Genomic DNA, 17,726 nt, shown 5'->3' with positions numbered 1-17,726 from the left:
GGCAGAAGATGAAGTGACAGAAAGAGGTAAACAGCAGAAAGAGGTGGAGTGGGGGAAAGGGACCAGGAGGAGCAATGTGGGGAGCAGAAACCGCTCGAGTGGAAGTAGGGACAGGAGTGACAGGGATAGGAGGGACAGGGATAAGAGGGAGAGGGATAAGAGGAGAGGGATAGGAGGGAGAGGGATAGGAGGGGGAGTGGGTACAAATGGAGGATGCCTTATGTACTGGGACATCTCTTCAGGCACTAGCTATCGTCTCGTTCCTGCCCCCTAGCCCCACCCCACACACACACTCCAGGAGCCCGGTGATGGTGCACGCACCATTTTAAACTCAGTGATACATCATGTGGAGGCCCCAGCTGCAAGAACCAGGGGCGGGATTCTCCGGTGTCCCAACGGCAAAATCGCCTTCTGCGATCGGCCAGAAAATACCCGTTTCTGACCAAACCAGGGGCAACGCCGCTTTCGCGCTGCTCTGCCCCCTCCAAAGCAGTGTACTCTAGGGGAACGGTGCATGCCGTACCCATGGTCCGCCCCCGATCAGCCGGGTTCCCGACGGTGTCGGTCACGTGTGCTATCGTCCGTCGGGAACTCGGTGTAGCGGCTGCAGACTCAGTCCGGGGGTGGGGAGGGCTGATGTCCGGGCAGGGGGGACCCTGGCAGGAGTTGTGGGCACTGTGGGTGGGTGATCCAGAGTGCGCGAGCTGGCCAAAGGGGGGCACTATTTCGTAGGCCGGGTCTGTGAGCAGCCGGCGCCATGTTGCATGGCTCAGCCACTGCAGGACACCACCGTGTGCATGCGCGGCCACGGACCCGACAATTCTCCAGGCCATATCAGCAGCTAGAGCCGGGTGCCCTACCCTGCCAGCAGGCTAGCCCCCAGCCACACGGAGAATCGGTGCCAGCAGGCTAGCCCCCAGCCACACGGAGAATCGGTGCCAGCAGGCTAGCCCCCAGCCACACGGAGAATCGGTGCCAGCAGGCTAGCCCCCAGCCACACGGAGAATCGGTGCCAGCAGGCTAGCCCCCAGCCACACGGAGAATCGGTGCCAGCAGGCTAGCCCCCAGCCACACGGAGAATCGGTGCCAGCAGGCTAGCCCCCAGCCAAACGGAGGGTCAGTGGCCGATGTACGCCGAATGTTCGGTAGTAGAACGCCACCTTTCCCAGGCCGCCGTCAGGACATAGCCTCAGAATCGGAGAATACAGCCCTATAGGCTTACTCCAGCAAAAATAGACGTCACATTTAAGACATGGATGTAGGACAGAGGGGTGCTGATGGTGAGGGATATGTACATGGACAGAGGGGTACTGACCGTGAGGGACATGCACGTGGACAGAGGGGTACTGACCGTGAGGAACATGTACGTGGACAGAGTGGTACTAACGGTGAGGGGCATATACGTGGACAGAGTGGTGCTGACGGTGAGGAACATGTACGTGGACAGAGGGGTACTGACAGTGAGGGACATGCACGTGGACAGAGTGGTACTAACGGTGAGGGACATGCACGTGGACAGAGGCGTACTGACGGTGAGGGACATGCACATGGACAGAGGGGTACTGACGGTGAGGGACATGCACGTGGACAGAGGGGTACTGACCATGAGGAACATGTACGTGGACAGAGTGGCACTGATGGTGCATGTACGTGGACAGAGGGGTACTGACGGTGAGGGACATGCACGTGGACAGAGGGGTACTGACCGTGAGGAACATGTACGTGGACAGAGTGGCACTGATGGTGCATGTACGTGGACAGAGGGGTGCTGACGGTGAGGGACATGCACATGGACAGAGGGGTGCTGACGGTGAGGGATATGTACGTAGACAGAGGGGTACTGACAGTGAGGGACATGCACGTGGACAGAGGGGTACTGATGGTGAGTGACATGCACATGGACAGAGTGGTACTGACGGTGAGGGACATGCACGTGGACAGAGGGGTACTGATGGTGAGTGACATGCACATGGACAGAGTGGTACTGACGGTGAGGGACATGCACGTGGACAGAGGCGTACTGACGGTGAGGGACATGCACATGGACAGAGGGGTGCTGATGGTGAGGGTCATGCACGTGGACAGAGGGGGCTGACGGTGAGGGACATGTACGTGGACACCTGTGTAGTGAAGGTGAGTGACATGCACGTGGACAGAGGGGGGCTGACGGTGAGGGTCATGCACGTGGACAGAGGGGGCTGATGGTGAGGGACATGTATGTGGACAGAGGGGTACTGACCGTGAGGGACATGCACGTGGACAGTAGAGTAGTGACTCTGGGGGGACTATTGGAGAAACTCCAACTCCCGAAAGGGAACAAGCTTTGATACCTGCAGTTGCGAGATTTTCTCTGGAAGGAGACATTCCCCCAGCTACCCGGACTCCTCCTACTGGATAGGATGCTCACAGCGGACCGTGTCGATGGGGCGGGGCGGGGGAACAAATGTGGTGGCAAATACGGTTGTCATTTGGAAGAGGTCAGGACTACACTTGACAAAATGCGACAGAAATGGGAGGAGCAGCTAGGATGGGGATGGGGAGGACTCTGGATCAAGGCACTGCACAGGATCGATTCCACCTCCTCCTGCACAAGGTTCAGCCTAATGCAGCCCAAGGTGGTGCACAGTGTCACTTAACGAGGACACGGATGAGCGGATTCTTCCCAGAGATGGAGGTTAGGGGCGAGCCGTGTCAGGGGTCTGGTCAACAGCACCCACATGTTCTGGTCCTGTTCCAGACTCAGTGGGTACTGAACGGCCTTCTACAAAGCCATGTCCAGGGTGGTTGGGATGAAGATGGAGCCATGCCCGTTCCTGATTGTGTTCGGGGAATCGGAGCATCCAGAGATCTTCACAGGGAGAAGGGGCGACCCCTGGCCTTCGCCTCCCTGATCGCCCAGCAGAAACTTCAGCTTGGATGGAGCTTGGTAGCACTGCCCAGAGTCTCAGACTAGCTCTCCAACCTAGCCGACTTCCTGAGGTTGGAAGAAATACAACTCGCAATGAGGGGATCTGACGAGAGATTCTACCATACATGGAAAAAATTCACCAGCCTCTTCAAAGATCTGGGACGGGATTCTCCGACCCCCCGCCGGGTCTGACCCCCCGCCGGGTCGGAGAATTGCCCGAGGTCTGTGTCAATCCCGCCCCCGCCGTGTCCCGAATTCTCCGCCCCCCCCCCCCCCCCGAGATTCGGCGGGGGCAGGAATGGCGCTGTGCTGGTCGGCAGGCCCCCTGCGGCGATTCTCCGGCCTGCGATGGGCCGAAGTCCCGCCGCTGACAGGCCTCTCCCGCCAGCATGGATTGAACCACCTACCTGACCAGCGGGATTGGCGACACGGGTGGGTGCCGGGGTCCTGGGGGGGAGCGCGCGGCGATCTGACCCTGGGGGGTGCCCCCACAGTGGCCTGGCCCGTGAACGGGGCCCACCGATTGGCGGGCGGGCCTGTGCCGTGGGGGCCCTCTTTTTCTTCTGCCTTCACCATAGTCTTCACCATTGCGGAGGCGGAAGAGACCGCCTCCCCTGCGCATGCGTCGGTATGACATCAGCAGCCACTGACGCTCCGGCGCATGCGCGGGCTTACGCCAGCCGGCTAAGTCCTTTCGGCCCCGGCTGGTGTGGCGCCAAAGGCCGTTCACGCCAGCCGGCGGAGTGGGGACCACTCCAGCCCGGGCCTAGCCCCTCAATGTGAGGGCTTGGCCCCTAAAGGTGCGGAGACTTCCGCACCTTTGGGGCGGCCCGACGCCGGAGTGGTTCACGCCACTCCAACAAACCGGGACCCCCCGCCCCGCCGGGTAGGGGAGAATCCCGGCCCTGTTTGTAACCAGCGAATGGGAGTCGGCGGGTGGGGGTGGGGGGGGTGACATTATACAAATATACAGCATGTGAAGAGTTAATGTTATGTTAAAACTAGCCACTAGAGGGAGCTAAGGGACAGTACTACAAATTGCACTGGCTCTTAGGTTTCTGGGAGAAACGAGAGAACGAGCTGGAGAAGTAGAAGATGGTTAGGAATAGGAGACATCAGTTGTGTATTTGAGAGTTCTGTAGTTAGAGATAGTTTAATATAGTAACCTTATACTTTTGGAATACGTACAAATCTTATTTAGTCATGTTAATAAATTAGATTTGTTTGTTAACAAAGCTTGTTCTTTGTTTAACACTTTACCATGCAGGTAAAGCAAAGCAGAGAGCAACGTGGGTGGGGGCAGGTAGAGGGAGGGAAGGGGGAAGGGTCCAGATGGGGGTTGGGGGGAGGAGGGAAAACGAGAAGGGGGAGATACCCACAGCATCTAGGAGAAAAGGAGAAATTGGCCTTTCACTGCGAGGGGTCCAGAACCCCACTCATAAATAACCGAGTCAACATCGAGTTGGTTGGCCCAGGAGACACTGAGAAACGAAAGAGGACTCAGAGAATGAAGCCACCTGCCTCGTCCTGCACCAGAGCCAATTGAGACAAGGTAAATGACCACAGCTCACTCGGCTACAGTAGGTTCATTGATATTTTAATGTGCAAGCCTATTCCATGGGTTTCTTTTTTCTCTTTTCCATTTTCTGAATTTTATGGTGAGATTGTTGTGATGTTTCACACATGGGCTTTGCATCCTGATTTATATTGGCACATGAACAAAGCCATACTTCAAGAAATTATCTTTATTCTGCTTTGTTCATGATTTTAGTTTTTTCGTTGTTTAAAACAATTCATCTTGCGTTCTTCACAATCCTGTTGCTTTGCTTTCTCACAGCTCCAAATTGGAGGAATCTCTCCTCTGTAATTTTGCATCAAAAGCACGGAGGTGTAGGGCGCATGACCTGCATCGTTCCATTGAAAAGCCAATCACGGCCATTGGGCTCTCCTCCCACAATCGCCGGGGCCAAAATCTCCACGCCCTCACAACGTGCGCCCTGACCAATGCTGGGTCGCAACCCACAGTTTGAAAAACTCTGCGATAGTAAATTAGTTTCCGTTTTTCTAATCGTTGGCTTGGTTCCATGTGCGATTGAATATAAATTCAAAATACAAAATACATGGATAAATTAAATTGAAAAACTCTCTAACGTTACAAATTTCTTTGGCTGCAATTTTCGCAAAATTGCTCAGCATATTGGACCAGGCGGGAAAACCTGTGAGAAACTCGCCCGTTTAACAGGTGCCTTTTCTCACCTGATTTAGCAGCACTCTGTGGATGTTCAAACTGCTGGCAAGGATCACACAACCTGCTGAGCGGCCGGGTCGAAACACATCGGCAATGCCAGACTTCTGGGATGAGAGAGCCCTTGGCAAAGGCCGTCCTGATCTCAAAGTTAAATTAAAGGCATCGGACACCCCCCACAGACATCAGGACCCTCCCCCACAAACATCAGGACCCCCAGAAACTTCAAAACCCCTCCCCACAGACATCGAGACACCCCCATAGACATCGGGACCCTCCCCCACAGACATTGGGACCCACCCCCCACAGACATCGGGACCCTCCCCCACAGACATCAAGACACCCCCATAGACATCGGGACCCTCCCCCACAGACATTGGGACCCTCCCCCACAGACATTGGGACCCTCCCCCACAGACATTGGGACCCTCCCCATAGACATCGGGACCACCCATAGACATCAAAACCCCCCACCCCCACAGACATCAAGACAACCCCACAGTCATCGAGACCCCACCCCCAGAGACATCTGGACCCCCCCACACAGACATCAAGACACCCCCCCCCACAGCGACATCAAGACCCTCCCCCCACTGACATTGGAACCCCTCCCACAGACATTGGGACCCCACCACATTGACATCGGGACCACCCCCCACACTCATTGGGACCACCCCCCACAGACATCGGGACCCCCCTCACAGACATCAGGACCCCCCCATAGCCAAAGGGAACACCCCCTAGCCCCCAAATGCAGAAGGGCACCGCCCGCCCCCATCAAGCAAACATCGGGGAATCCCCCCCCCCCCCAACCATGCAAGCATTTAGGTGACTGGAGCACGCCCCCCCTCCCCCAGGGTATCGGCCCACTCCCCCCTCTCATTGGCACCCCTCCCCCTTCCCCGGCACTGGCACCACATCCTCATCATCACAAACACCATGCACACCCCCCTTCACAGATCTTGTCGGTGCAAATCCCGTTTTTGGCCGCTCGTGAGATTTAGTGGCCATTTGAGGATTTGCGCCCACGGCTAACGGGGCAACTCAATCGCGGACTTTGAGTGGAATTCTCCGATTTTGAGACTAGGTGTGGTGGTGGGCAGCTCCTGCAGACCCTCTCCTATTGGGCCACAATGCAATTTCCCATTCTCAATTCTGCATTTAGAGTCTTATTAATTATGCACAACCGCCTTCCCTTCTGAGTCAACTGGCAGCTGGCAGCTGACTTGTCCACCCTTGTATCAGCTGGTGGGTTTGAAGGTTCCGGCGCTATATTTAAATACCAGACCTGTACACTTACATCACTCCCTCCAGCTCACCTGTCTTCAGCAGACCGAGCAGGTGACAGCAACCCAGAGAGAAAAGGCTAGCAACCTCAAGAACAAAGGAAAGTACAGCACAGGAACAGGCCCTCAGCCCTCCAAACCTGTGCTGATCATGATGCCCTCCGTCTTTCCAGTGAAAACAATCCTAGTTTATTCAACCTCTCCTCATAGCCAACACCCTTGAGGCCAGGCAACATCCTGGTGAACCTTCTTTGCACTCTCTCTAAAGCTTCCACATCCTTCTGATAATGTGGTGACCAGAACTGCACACAATACTCCAAATGCAGCCTAACCAAGGTTTCATACAGCTGCAACATGATTTCCCAACTCCTGTACTCAATGCCCCAGCTGATGAAGGCAAGCATGCCAAATGCCTTCTTAATCACCTTGGCCATCTGTGTTGCCACTTTTAGGGGACTGTGGACCTGCACGCCCAGATCCCTCTGTATGTTAATGTTGCTAAGGGTCCTGCCATTTAAAAAAAAAATTCAAGTACCCAATACATTTTAGGGTCCTGCCACTTATGGTATAATTCATACCTAGATTCGATCCTCCAAAATGCATCACCTCACATTTGTCCGGATTAAACTCCATCTGCCATTCTGTGCCCAAGTCTCCAATCTATCTATATCCTGTTGTACCCTCGGCAGTATCAGCAACTCGGCCAATCTTCGTGTCATCCGCAAACTTACTAATCAGACCACCCACATTTACCTCCAGATCATTTATATATACTATAAACAGCACTGATCCCTGCGGAACATCACTAGCTACAGGTCTCCATTCTGAAAAACACTCTTCCCCCGCTACTCTCTGTCTTCCATAACCAAGCCAGTTCTGTATCCATCCAGCCAGCCCACCCCGAATCCCATGTGATTTTAGTTTTTGTACCAGTCTGTCATGTGGGACCTTCCCTCATCAATGTTCTTTGTCACCTTTTTTAAACAATGGAATAACATTGGCTATTCTACAGTCCTCTGGAACCTCACCTGTGGTCAAAGAGGATGTGAATATATCTGTTAAGTCCCCAGCTATTTCTCCCCTTGCCTCCCGCAGTAACGTGGAATAGACCCCATCCGGCCCCAGGGACTTCCCTACCTTAATGCAATTTAGGATACTTAACACTTCCTCCTTTGATATACTGACGTTCTCAAGACAGTTCACACACCTATCCCTGACCTCAGCATCCATCACGTCCTTCTCCCTGGTGAATACCAATGCAAAGTACTCATTAAGGATTTCACCCATTTCCTGTGGTTCCACACATAACTTACCTCCATTGTCCTTAAGTGGGCTTAGTCTTTCTCTTGCTACCCTAACATATGCATAAAAAGCCTTGGGATTCTCCTTGACCATGTTTGTGAGATTCACCTGAGGAAGGAGCAGTGCTCCGAAAGCTCGTGTTTGAAACAAACCTGTTGGACTTTAACCTGATGTTGTCAGACCTCTTACTATGTTTGTGAAAGACATTTCAAGGCCCCTTGCAGCCCTTCTAATCCCACGTTTATGTTGCTTCCTACTTTCCCTGCACTCCTCAAGGACAGTTTTTAGATGCTGAGACCTATCATTTATTCCTTGTTTCAACCACCCTCCCCTCCAGGACCATCACCTGCAGGCACCCATGCCCCATTTGGACCTCTATCCACCACATTTGGAGTTTCCCTGCATCCATTTCCAGTAAACTGTGTGTCAGCTTTTCATGCAGGCTTGTGTTCCAGCTTCTCTCCCCTTGGCCTTCCCTCTGCCTTCTATTGTTCATCTTCTTCATCCACCATCTTTCCCCTCTGCTTGCCACCATGAGCCCCCCACCTCCCCATACACACACACTCTTTGCACAGCCCTCCATCCACATTGCTCCCCTTGTCCTCATCAGGCCAGCCTTCTCCCTTCCCACACCAGGCCTCACCTTGCATTCTATCCCCACATGTATTTTGGATGCTTGCTCCAGTTGCTGCATGAGTCCTGCAGAATATTTCTATCCAGATAAACGCTGATGTATGGCATCAGGGTCAATAAAACCCCCGTCCACCCCCCACCCCTCCCACCCCCCAGGTGCAGGACTGATCTGAGATGGTGACAGTAAGTGCTGTCCATGAAGACCAACTCAACGTGGAGATGGAGGCAGGAAATGGTGTGCCCACAGAGCGATGATCAGCACATCAGGAGCAGCACAGTGACAGTGGGACACACATCCCAAAGTCTCTTGCGAACCATCTTGCTCATTAGCAATGGGGTTTTAGACCGACCAATTTTCATGCTGGCATGACACAAGATTGAAAGGCCTGACGCGATGCCGGCAGGCAGCTGTTTTAATGAAGACTTACCAGATGCAAATGAATGCAAAGAGCAGCCAGAGGGAAGTCCACCTGCCTTTAACCTGCCATTGGAAGGATTGTTACTTGATTTTACACTGCCAAATTTCTGACTTCTTGCTGCCTGCTTGATTCTCTGCCGCGGAGGGAAAGGAGAGTTCTGCCCGACATGTTCTGCATTTGTCCAATATTATTTCTCATGTTTGCCACTATAATAAGCACAGTGCTGGGAATAAGCAATACATTAAACTAGTTCTCTTGCATTTTCACTTTAGGTGAAGTAAGTTGGTATTAGATTTCCATTTAACATTTTTATATTGAACATTCAAACTGTTTTTATACATACGCCTTACCTTGAACCGTTTCACCCAATGATCTCTCCATTTTTCAGCTAAACATCCATTAAAAAGCATCAATCTGTGAAGAATCAAAAAGAATGGGCATCAGACTGAATATGTGATCAAAATACGTCCCGACAGCCAATGGGGTTTCCCGTGTGCCCCCACCCCCCCCATCCCCCAACCACACCGTCAGGAAATCCGCAGGCGTGAGTGCGCTGCCGGCGAAGCGGGAAATCCCGCTGACGGAGAATCCCACTGACAGAGAATCCCGCTGATGGAGAATCCCGCTGACAGAGAATCCCGCTGACAGAGAATCCCGCTGACGGAGAATCCCGCTGACTGAGAATCCCGCTGACAGAGAATCCCGCTGACGGAGAATCCCGCTGACGGAGAATCCCGCTGACGGAGAATCCCGCTGACGGTGAATCCCGCTGACGGAGAATCCCGCTGACAGAGATTCCCGCTGACAGAGAATCCCGCTGACGGGGAATCCCGCTGACAGAGAATCCCACTGACGGAGAATCCCACTGACGGATAATCCCGCTGACAGAGAATCCCACTGACAGAGAATCCCGCTGACAGAGAATCCCGCTGACGGGGAATCCCGCTGACGGGGAATCCCGCTGACAGAGAATCCCACTGACAGAGAATCCCGCTGACGGAGAATCCCGCTGACAGAGAATCCCGCTGACAGAGAATCCCGCTGACAGAGAATCCCGCTGACGGAGAATCCCGCCCATAGTCTGACAGGATTGAGCCTGTATTTATTTTATTTGGGTTTTCACTCACTGAATGTGAGTGTGAGCAGCTCAGCCAACATTTATTGCCCAACCCTAATTGCCCTTGAACTGAATGCTCAGACAATTCAGAGCGCTGTGACATTGGCTCTTCATCTATGTTCCAGACATCGCTGCAGGAGTTCTTCAGGGTCTTGTCCCAGGTACAACCATCAACAACCTTCTTTCCATCATAAGATCAGATGTAGGGACATTCCCTGATGATTGCATTATGTCAGCACCATCCACAACTCCACAGATACTGCAACTGTACAGACAATATGCAGCAAGACCTGGAGATTCAGTCTTGGACTGTTAGGTGATAAGTAACACTCATACCACAGAAGTGCCAAGCAATGACCAAGCAAGAGAGATCTAACCAGCTCCCTGTGTCATTCAAAAGCATTACCATCGCAAATCCACCAGCTCCAACACCCTCGAGTTACCACTGACCAGAAACTGACCTTGACCAGCAGATAAATACAGTAAGTTTAAGAAGAGGTCAAAGGCTGAGAATTTTGCAGCACATAATTCACCTCTTCCTGTCACCCTAAAGTCTGTTCACCTTCCACAAGGCCCAGATCAGGAATATTCTCCATCATGTGGACATATTTGGCTACAAAAAGCTGGGCATAATCCAGGACAAAGACGTCCATTTGCCCAGCACTGTCATATCCTGGGCCCGACTGAAACCGCTGGAGTCAGGAATCTGGATTTCCCAGAAGGACTCGGATAATATGCACTCCGCCGTTGAACAGAGCGGAGCTTCCAAGGGCTCCCGGTATAAGGCAGGCCGGCTGGCCCACAACCTGCTGCCAGTCACTCGGAAGAGTAGCTTTGACTAAAGGCTCTGTAAGAAATCTTCAATAAACCTGTTTATCCTGCAACCCGATGTAGACTCCTTCCTTAGAGGGAGCACCCCATTCATTACATTAAACATTCATTCCTTCCACCACGGATGCACAGTGGCAGCATTGTACATCATCTAGAAGTACCAGTGCAATAACTCACCAACCCACTCCTTCGAAAACATCTCCTAAACCTATTACCTCTACCACCTAGGACAGGAACAACAGATGCATGGAAACTTCACCAGTTGCAAGTTCCTCTCCAAACCACACCATCCTTCATTGTTGCTGGGTCAAAATCCCAGAATTCCCAAACAGCACTTTGGGTGTGCACCAGATGGACTGTAGCAGTTCAAGATTACAGTTCACCACAACTCTTTCAAGGTTAACAGGGATGAGTAAGGAATGCTAGCCTTGCCAGTAGTGAAATGAAAAAAAATGAAAATCGCTTATTGTCACAAGTAGGCTTCAAATGAAGTTACTGTGAAAAGCCCCTAGTTGCCACATTCCAGCGCCTGTTCATGGAGGCTGGTAGAAGAATAACAAATGTTGAATCTAATCCACCACACTTCCCCAATTCCTCATCCTTACTCTTCTCCAATAGTCTCTCCTTCCTTTTCAGAAGTTGTAGGAAGGTTTCTGGACACTGGATCCTGTGTCCACATTGCCTCCCACCAACCCATATGTTACCTCTTCAAAAACCTCAATCACATTTGTGAAGCAAAATCTTTCTTTCTGAAGTAAATGCTGATTGCTTCTATTTCCTTTTTATCTAGGTCTTTATAATTCCATTTAATAACACTTTTCCCTTGTGAAGATCTGAACCTACTGTTTGGAAAGCAGTCTTACACAAATTATAGTAATTCTATTCCTGCTCTCCTTTTACTGTCTCCTGATCAAATCAATGAATAAGTAATTAAGATTTCCAACAACAAGCTTTTTGCCATGTCCACTCATGTATCTGATTTGTATATAATAATCTTTATTATTGTCATAAGTAGGCTTACATTAACACTGCAATGAAGTTACTGTGAAAATCCCCTAGTCGCCACATTCCGGCTCCTGTTAAGAGTTAATAATGGAAACTGACAGATCTGCCTCTGCTGAGTCATATTGTAATCAGCTACATTAGAAAATCTGAAAGCTATTATTAAGAATGTCCTATTTAGATCCATTAAGACTCCGCTTGTACTACAGATCCAAAGCCATGCACCTTGTGCAGAAGGTCTGCTTATTCTTGCATACCCTCAGCGTGCTGTGACATCGGCTCTTCATGAAATTGGCCCCTTCCCGTGGTTGGAGCTGATGCACTCGAAACTCCAAGACGGGCCAAGCTCACCGTTATCATGGACCCTTTCATTCAGAGACCATGAGCTGTCATTTGGTCATTGTGCTCTGCCAGATTGATACACGTCTGCTGCTGTAGGTCTAAATGTTGAGCCCCAAACTGAGACACTATCTCACTGCCCCTCAGAACATCACTGCCATTGTCGGCCCCCTCCCCGCCTCACCTCCCAGTCCTGGCCACCCACCCCAAGGAGGGATGTCCACAGATGTTTCTGCCACCACCTCCTGCACATCAGTAAGAATAAACAACAACACCTCCTCCACAATAGTCCTCAATACCAGGGCCCAGCAAGGCTGCGTACTTAGCCCCCTACTATACTCCCTGTACACACACGACTGCGTGGCAAAACTTGGTTCCAACTCCATTTGCAATGTCTGCGGACGACACAATCATAGTGGGCTGGATCTCGAACAACGACGAGTCAGAATACAGGAGGAAGATAGAGAACCCAATGGAGTGGTGCAGCAACAACAATGCCCGCAAAACTAAAGAGCTGGTCGTTGACTTCAGAAAGCAAAGTATTGTACACACCCCTGTCAGCATCAACAGAGTTGAGGTGGAGATGGTTGACAGCTTCAAATTCCTAGGTGTGCACATGGCCAACCTCTTGAACCACTTCATTACGATCGATGTCAAGGCCACCAGACGGTAGGTGTGAGGCATGTTGCCTGGTTATTCTTTGGCACCGGTATGATGGTCGTCTTCTTGAGACAGCACAATCAGGAACCCCGTCCGGACCCATCACCTTCCGAGGGTTCACTTTCAGGAAGGCCGATCTGACTTCGGAAGCTATGATGATGGGTATTGTGTGTCCGGTGCTGCTGGGGCACTCAACAGCAGTTTGATGGTTTCCTGCTCAAACTGAGCATAGAATGCATTGAGTTCATTGGGGAGGGGTGGGCTGCTGCTGGAGTTACTGTACGCCTTTGCTTAGTAGCCAGTTATGTTGTTTAGGCCTTGCCACAACTGCCAATAGTCTGTAACGCTTGTCTGTGACTCAAGCTTGGTCTGATATACTCTCTTGGCATCCCTGATGACTTTGCGAAGGTCATACCTGGATTTCCTGTTTAGGTCAGGGTCGCCTGTCTTGAACACCTGTCCTTCGGAAGGGTGTCAATCTCTCGATTAAACCATGATTTCCGGTTTGGGAACATGCGTACGACTTTCTTTGGTATGCAGTCTTCTACACATTTGCTGACAAAGTCTGTGACGCAGGTGGCATACTCATTTAGGCAGGTCGCTGAGTTCTTAAATATGGACCACTCCACTGTCTCTAAGCAGTCACGTAGGAGCTCTTCTGGGGCGAAATTCTCCGCAGACCGTCGTAACGCCGATTTCCGGCGAGCAAAATTGGTGTGGATGACTCCGGCGTGGGGGCCTTCTTTTAGGCGGCTATTCTCCGTTCCCAGAGGGGCCAGAAGCGGACTGTCGCGATACGCGTCAGTTTCACCAGCTGCGGAAGTGGCGAGACCCGGCATTTGGGGGGGGGGGAGGAGGAGAGAGACAGACCGGCATGGGGGAGGGGGGAGAGAGACAGACCGGCATTTGGGGGGGGGGGAGGAGGAGAGAGACAGACCGGCATTTGGGGGGGGGGGGGGAGGAGAGAGACAGACCGGCATTTGGGGGGGGGAGAGGAGGAGAGAGACAGACCTGGCGTTGGGGGGTTTGTGGCGTTGTTGAGAGAGGGGGGGCGGCGTTGGGGGGGGGTAGGGGTGGTGAGGGGGGGTTTGGGGGCAGCGGCGTGCAGAGAGGGGGGGCGACGGATGCCCGGGGCCAACGCACCGTCGCCCCCCCTATGCACGCAGCGCCCCTACTCCAACCCCGTCCCCTCACCACCCCAACCCCCCCTCACCACCCCTACCCCCTCCCAACGCCCGCCCCCCCCCCCCCTCACACGCCGCACCCCCCCACTCAACGCCGCACCCCCCCACTAACGCCGCCCCCCCCCACTAACGCCGCACCCCCCCCCACTAACGCCGCACCCCCCCCACTAACGCCGCACCCCCCCCCCCCCCCCCCACTAACGGAGGAAGGAAGGGGGGGGAGGAAGGAGAGGGGGAGGAAGGAGGGGGGAGGAAGGAAGGGGGGAGGAGAGAGGGGGGGTGTGTGGGTACCGGCCTTCAGGGGGAGGGGGAGGGGGAGGGGGGGGTGTGGGTACCGGCCTTCAGAGGGAGGGGGGGGTGTGGGTACCGGCGTTGAGAGGGGGGGGGTTGTGGCGTATGGGGGGGTTGCGGCGTTGAGGGTGGGGGGGTTGCGGCGTTGCGAGAGATGGGGGGGCGGCGTAGGAGGGGGGTAGGGGTGGTGGGGAGGGGGGGAGGGGGGGGTGGGGAGGGGGGTAGGGGTGGTGGGGAGAGGGGGTAGGTGGTGGGGAGTGGGGTAGGGGTGGGTGAGGGGGGTGTGGGGGGTGAGGGGGGGTGGTTGGTGTAGGGGCACGCGGCGTAACAGAGGAGGGGGCGACGGTGCTTGTGGCCCCGAGCATTCCGTCGCCCCCCCTCTCTGCTCGCCCGCTGCCCCCAAACCCCCCACCACCCCTACCCCCGCTCCCCACCACCCCCTACCCCCCTCCCACCATCCCTAACCCCCCCAATGCCGCAACCCCCCCAATGCCGCAAACCCCCCCAATGCCGCCAACCCCCCCCAAGATGCCGCAACCCCCCCCAATGCCGCAACCCCCCCAATGCCGCAACCCCCCCAATGCCGCAACCCCCCCAATGCCGCAACCCCCGCCCAATGCCGCAACCCCCCCAATGCCGCAACCCCCCCCCCATGCCGCAACCCCCCCCAATGCCGCAACCCCCCCAATGGCCGCAATCCCCCCCCACCCCCCCCCAATGCCGCACCCCCCCCCCCCCCCCAATTGCCGCAACCCCCCCCCCCAACCCCCCCACTCGCCCTCGGACACTGAACGGCGTCAACCATCATCAATGGTTGACGCCATTTAAAGCTACTCTGTTTTTCGCCGACGTGACCCGTGGCCACGTCGGCGGGACTTCGACCCATCCGGGCCGGAGATTTGTTGAAAGAAAAATATAATGAAATCCCGCCAGCGCCAGCTGTTTTCAGAGGCTGCCGGCGGGATTTGCACAACGCCGGTTTTTGGCCGGTCGGAGAATAAAAAACCCCGCGGGAGTGGGATTAACGCTGCTGCCTGCCGATTCTCCGATCCTGCGTGGGGTCGGAGAATTTCGCCCCTGTTTCCTGGGACCAGCACAGCACGACCTTCTTAACCGGATTCTCCCGCTGAAGTTTCTGTTTGAATACTGGGAGAAGGAGCACGGTCTAATGGTCTGATTTTCCAAAGTGTGGTTGAGGGCTGAAATGGTGGGTGCCCTTGATGTTTGTGTAGCAGCGTTCGAGACTGTTGTCGCCCCTGGTGGGACAGGAGATGTGTTGGTGGAATTTTGGTAGTACACTCTTGAGGTTGGCTTTGTTGAAGGCAATTGTTTCAAGTGGTGTTCCGCAGGGCTCGGTGTTGGGACCCTGACTGTTTGTGTTATATATTAATGTTTTGGACTTGAGAGCGCGATTGGGAAATTTGCAGATGACACAAAGATTGGCCGAGTGGTGGACAGTGTAGAGAATAGCTACAATCTCCAGAATGGTAAGAGATGGATTTGTGGAGTGAGTGATAAAGTGGCAGATGGAATTTAACATGGAGAAGTGTGAGGTCATGCATTTAGGGAGGTCAAACAGTTATAGGGAGTAGACAATAAATGGAAATATGCTAAGGGGGGGTAGATGAAGTGAAAGACCTTGGCGTACAGGTACACAGGTCCCTAGAGGCAGTAGTTCAAGTTGACAAGATTGTTAAGAAAGCAAATGGAAGGCTCTCCATCATTGGCAGAGGTATAGAATATAAAAGTAAGGATATAATGTTGGAATTGTATAAAATACTGGTAAGGTCACAACTGGAGTATTGTGCACAGTTCTGGTCACCACATTACAGGAAGGACGTTATTGCTCTGGAGAGAGAGCAGAGGAGATTTGCAAGCTTAGTGGCACAATGGTTAGCACTGTTGCTTCCCAGCGCCAGGGACCCGGGTTTGATTCCAGCTTGGGTCACTGTCTGTGCAGAGTCTGCATGTTCTCCTCGTGTCTGCGTGGTTTTCCTCCCATAAGTCCTGAAAGACATGCTGTTAGTTGAATTGAGCATTCTGAATTCTCCATCCGTGTACCCGAACAGGTGCCGGAATGTGGCGACTTGGGGCTTTTCACAGTAATTTCATTGCAGTTCTAATGGAAGCCTACTTGTCACACTAATAACAGTAAGAAGTCTTACAACACCAGGTTAAAGTCCAGCACTAGTTTTCGGAGCCCTGCTCCTTCCTCAGGTGAAACTGGTGCTCCGAAAGCTAGTGTTTGAAACAAACCTGTTAACCTGGTGTTGTCAGACTTCTTACTATGCTCACCCCAGTCCAACGCCAGCATCTCCACATCACACTAATAAAGATTATTATTGAAGAATGTTGCCAGGGCTAGAAAAGTATGGCTACGAGGAGAGATCGGATAGGTTGGGATTAGTTTCCTTGGAGTAAAGAAGGCTGAGGGGTGACTTAATTGAGGTGTATAAAATTATGAGGGGACGAGATAGTGGACAGGATAAAATTGTTTCCCTTGGTGGAGAATTCTAGACCTTGGGGGCAAAGATTCAAGAAGGTGTAGAGGGGACATGAGGAAGAACTTTTTTACGCAGAGGGTAGTGGGAGTCTGGAATTCGCTGCCCGGGTTGGTGATGGAGGCAGAGACCCTATACTCCTTTTAAAGGGTACCTTGATCTGCACCTGTCCCTAAGGTACAGGGATATGGGCCAGGTGCAGGAAGGTGGGATTAGAAAGGGCACTTGCGTGTCTTCAGGCTGGCATGGACAAGATGGGCTGAATGGCCTCCTTATGTGTTATAACTCTTCTATGATTCTAAATGTGCACAGGGTCGATTCCTGGTCTGAAGACGGCAAAACCAGTGACTGCAGGACCGTTCCCCAGCCGGAAGAACGGAGGAACACCAACCAAAGGGAAATCTCAGCAGGTCCGGCAGCATCTAGAGGGAGAGAAAAGAGCTAACGTTTCGGGTCCAGATGACCCTTTGTCAAAGCTAAAGACAGAGAAAGTGGGAAATATTTATACTGTGGAGTGAGAATGAAAGATGAGTCATAGCCACGGAAACCCAGGGAAACCGGGTGCTAATGGCCACAGAAACCAAGGGGAAAGAGTGTTAATGGCAGTCGCCAGAGAGGACAAAAGGTGTGAAAGGCCAAACAGCAGAGAAACTAACATCAGAGGGTGAACTGTAGGTGTGGGGGGACGGGAAGGGGAAGCAAAGAGGAGAAAGGGTAAGGAAAGGGGGATAAGATGGGGTTGAATATATATATAGAAAGACAAGAGAGAAAGAAATGGGGAAAAAAAAACAATTAAAATGAAATGGGATAAAAACATGGGTCGAGGTGGGGTAGAGCTGATCATCTGAAGTTGTTGAATTCGATGTTCAGGCCGGAAGGCTGTAGTGTGCCTAACCGGAAGATGAGATGTTGTTCCTCCAGTTTGTGTTGAGCTTCACTGGAACATTGCAGCAGGCCAAGGGCAGACATGTGGGTATGGGAGCAGGGTCTTGTGTTAAAATGGCAAGC

The 17,726-nt window shown here is 52.9% G+C and overlaps 1 protein-coding gene across 4 annotated transcripts in view; it reads right to left on the bottom strand.

The window, feature by feature from the left end:
* The window catches only part of LOC119972873 (secreted frizzled-related protein 4-like), a 79,445-nt gene that overhangs the window by 1,648 nt on the left and 60,071 nt on the right, over nucleotides 1-17,726 (bottom strand). For all 4 annotated transcript variants that reach the window (XM_038810398.1, XM_038810399.1, XM_038810397.1 and 1 more), the window contains one exon: nucleotides 9,144-9,207. In XM_038810398.1, the coding sequence (XP_038666326.1) occupies nucleotides 9,144-9,207 (64 nt within the window). The remainder of the gene's footprint in view (nucleotides 1-9,143; nucleotides 9,208-17,726) is intronic.

The sequence above is a fragment of the Scyliorhinus canicula genome, chromosome 10, assembly GCF_902713615.1.
Source record: "Scyliorhinus canicula chromosome 10, sScyCan1.1, whole genome shotgun sequence".
Lineage (NCBI taxonomy): Eukaryota > Metazoa > Chordata > Chondrichthyes > Carcharhiniformes > Scyliorhinidae > Scyliorhinus > Scyliorhinus canicula.
The sequence above is the reverse complement of the archived record's forward strand: the minus strand, read 5'-3'. Positions and strand labels throughout refer to the sequence as shown.